The 3,688-nt window shown below is 55.3% G+C and overlaps 1 protein-coding gene across 1 annotated transcript; it reads right to left on the bottom strand.

Annotated features, from left to right (window-relative positions):
* Positions 1-588: 588 nt before the first annotated feature.
* On the bottom strand, positions 589-2,958 carry LOC123068800 (3-ketoacyl-CoA synthase 4). Its single transcript, XM_044491464.1, has one exon. The coding sequence runs from the start codon at positions 2,703-2,705 to the stop codon at positions 1,137-1,139; it is 1,569 nt and encodes a 522-aa protein (XP_044347399.1). The 5' UTR covers positions 2,706-2,958; the 3' UTR covers positions 589-1,136.
* Between the last annotated feature and the right edge of the window lie 730 nt (positions 2,959-3,688).

Here is a 3,688-nt window from a genome sequence, read left to right on the forward strand (position 1 = left end):
AAAACATCTGGAATGCCAGGACTGAATTTTAGTAACTTGAAAGGAGGATGCGGGCGGCGGCCCTACACGTGGTACAGTCTGTTCAACCTACCAACCTTCATAAATCGACTTGCAGTGGAGCAGAGTAGGAGCAGCAGTACTAGTATCTAGCTCCTGACAAGAACATTCTCAGTTATTATTGTTCGACATTGAATGAACGCCATTGAATCCACCAAGCATTCCATGCCCGAAACTACTTCACGGACGATTTTTGGTTGAACGATACCTGCACGATGGCTAATCCAAGGGCGTACGGCTGTTCAGAATTGCCAATGGATGGTGCGAGGAGTCATGTCTTCCATGCCCAGCCTGCTGCGCTGTTGGGACGTTGACTGGCATGCATGATCATCGTCAGATCAAACGGTGCCGGTCTGGAATGGTCTGTTCTTGTTCAAGATCACAATCGGTAGCATCACCTTCTTGCTCAAAAGATTAAAGTAAAAGTATTGCTAGCTAGTAAGCCCCATATGACAGAGATAAGATGAAAAATATTGAAGGAATAAACCCACCCACTTCAGGTTGAATATCAAGGTCAGTAATACAGCAGAATGAAGAAGAAAAATCAATTGAACATGACAAAGACATGCTCCATAGTTCGGTCGACAGAACCAGTACACTGTCTGTAATCAGCATGTAACCAAAAATAAAGATTGTCCCCTCCTATGTACCGCTCACTGTCAAATAGTGAATGGCAAATCGGCAGCAATGGCTAAAAGAGACAAATGTACATACAACAACAAACACAACAGGTAGTATATCTCATTGACCTCCTCATCGCCACTCTGCTACTACTACTGAAGTACCAGTAAAACTTACCACGGGGTCAGGACAGGATGGTCCAGATACCTCAAGTACACAGAGTCACAGACCAGCAATCAAAATCTTCTTCAAGATGAGCACAGAGTTGCATTCATACAGATCGGAGAGCAGAGCAGAGCAGACTTGCACCACGCCTGGAGATTCTTCTTGCGGTACTACTACCCATTAATTATGTCTCTGGTAATTGACCATGAATGGATTTGAATTGATCCAATGGCAATGAGGTTTCTGTATCAGGAAGGGAGAGCTCCAATGGCGATGGGTTGCTGCTGCTGCTGCTACTTGTGGATGTGGGTGTGGGTGGGGAAGCCGTCGACGAGCTCCACCGGGTAGCGGTCGATGCAGTCGTCCCAGGGGGTGCTGGGCGACGGCTTGACGTTGCGCAGGGCGTGCCAGACCGCGCTGTTGCACTTGAACCCGCTGCCGAAGGCGATCTGCCAGATGCGGTCGCCGCGCCGGACCCGGCCCTTGGCCTCCATGTAGGCCAGCTCGTACCAGATGGAGCTGCTGGAGGTGTTGCCGAACCGGTGCAGCGTCATCCGGGACGCCTCCACGTGCACCGGCTGCAGCTGCAGGTTCTTCTCCAGCTCGTCGATCACCGCGCGCCCGCCGGCGTGGATGCAGAAGTGCTCGAACGCCAGCTTGAAGTCCGGGATGTAGGGCTTCACCTTGGCGTTGAAGAGCTTCTTGGACACCAGCGTGGCGAAGAAGAGCAGCTGCTCGCTGAAGGGGAGCACCAGCGGCCCCAGCGTGGTGATGTTGGTCTTGAGCGCGCCTCCGGCGATCGCCATCAGGTCCTTGGACAGGGAGACGCCCGTCTTGCCCTCGCTGTCCTGCTCCTGGTACACGCAGTTGAAGGCCTTGTCGTCGGCGCCCTTGTGCGTGCGCACCACGTGCTTGAGGCTGTACTTTGCGCGGCGGCGGTCGGCGCCGCGGTTGGACAGGAGCACCGCGGAGCAGCCGACGCGGAAGAGGCAGTTGGGGATGAGCATGGACTTGCGGTTGCCGAAGTACCAGTTCTGGGTGATGTTCTCCGTGCTCACCACCACGGCGTAGGTGCCGCGGTGCACCTGCAGCATGTCGCGCGCGAGGTCGATGGCGATGACGCCGGCGCTGCAGCCCATGCCGCCGAGGTTGAAGCTCCGGACGTTGCCCCTGAGATTGTACCGGTTGACGATCATGGCGGAGAGCGAGGGGGTCGGGTTGAAGAGACTGCAGTTGACGACGAGGATGCCGACGTCCTTGGGCTTGACGCCGGTGGCGGCGAAGAGGCTGTCGAGCGCGCCGAACATGACGGACTCGGCCTCGGCGCGGGCGTTGGCCATGGTGGGCTCGGGCGGGATAGCGTGCATACCCTCGGGGCAGTAGGTCTCCTCGCTGAGGCCGGAGCGCTCGAGGATCTTGCGCTGGAACTCGAGGGCGTCGTGGGAGAAGCCGCAGAGCGCCGAGTGGCGGAGGAACTCCTGGAAGCCGACCTTGAGGTGGTCGGGCGCCTTGTAGCAGGCGAAGTCGACGAGGTAGACCGGGCGGGGGCGGGTGAGCGCGTACACGGTGGCGCCGAAGACGAGGACGGCGGAGAGGACGAGGACCGAGACGAGGTTGTACTGGAGGTGCAGCCAGAGCTGGCGGAGGTCGTCGGGGTCGGTGCGGCCGGCCTCGAGGACGATGACGGCCATGAGCGGCAGCAGCAGCAGCGTGATGAGGTGGGTGATGAGGTAGTGGTACCCCAGCTTCACGTACTTGAGGTTCACGCTCTGGAGGAAGTCCGGCAGCCGCCGATGGCTCGGCGTGGCCGCCGCCTCCGTCGGCCCGGCCGCGGCCAGCGGCGGAGCGATGCCCCCGTTCATCGCCCCCCTCCCCGGATCGCTCGCGCGGCTAGATCTGGATGCGGAATCTGGACTGGGCAGTCAAAGGCGGATGGATGGGTGGATGCCGATGCGTGGACCTCTTGCGGGGGGAGGCGTTACTGGTGGTGTTTGACGGCGCGTGCGAGTTGGGGTGGGGGTGGGAGGGGCCGACGGTGGCCGGCGGGGAGGGAGGCGGTGGTGCGTCGGGGGAATGGTCGGTGCCGGCCGGCGGAGGAGGAGGAGGAGGAGGCGGAGGCCGTTGTTGGCAGAGTGGGAGGGGATAAATAGTCGGCGAGGTGGGAGGAGACTCCAGAGGAGGGTTTTTTTTGGCTCTGTTCGCTGGATGGGATTTTGCAGGGGCACCCTCGTAGAATGTGGTATTATTTCGGTTGCTTTTGGTTTTTGGAAACTGGCACTTCGGTTACCGATTTACTGACTTTCTCTTTTGTAAAATAATTTTTTTTGAAAGTATTTATTCACAATGAATCATTGGCTTTGAGTTGAACTTCTTCTTTTCAACAACTAAGAATATTTAGTACATTTTTATTTGACTTTTCCTTAATTGTTTTGCTATTTCTCATGCAAATATATACAAGATATTATTCCTAAGTGTGATTTGAAGACGAGATTCGTGTGAGGACACAAAATGAGATAACAGCACCTTTTATCATACATCCACCGATATGCGTACTGAGAAAGCGTTATTTATCACTGCACCGAGCGATATACCTTTAAAAAAGATTATAGCCACATCGACCTGCATAGGAATGTTCGCAGATGCTGGTCACTTTCTGGATCGATGGCACTTGAGAGGCAACAATTCCGTCTTGCCAAAAGCCAAATGCTTTTTTAACTATATTAGAAGGACAACCTAATGTTAAACATTGTAGAAACGCGCCATCGCTAACTTGCAGGACGGGCCTTCACAAGCCCATCCACGGAAAAAAGAAAAAGCTAGCTGATCACGTGAGAACAACCCGAAT

This window comes from Triticum aestivum, chromosome 1A (genome assembly GCF_018294505.1).
Source record: "Triticum aestivum cultivar Chinese Spring chromosome 1A, IWGSC CS RefSeq v2.1, whole genome shotgun sequence".
Classification (NCBI taxonomy): domain Eukaryota; kingdom Viridiplantae; phylum Streptophyta; class Magnoliopsida; order Poales; family Poaceae; genus Triticum; species Triticum aestivum.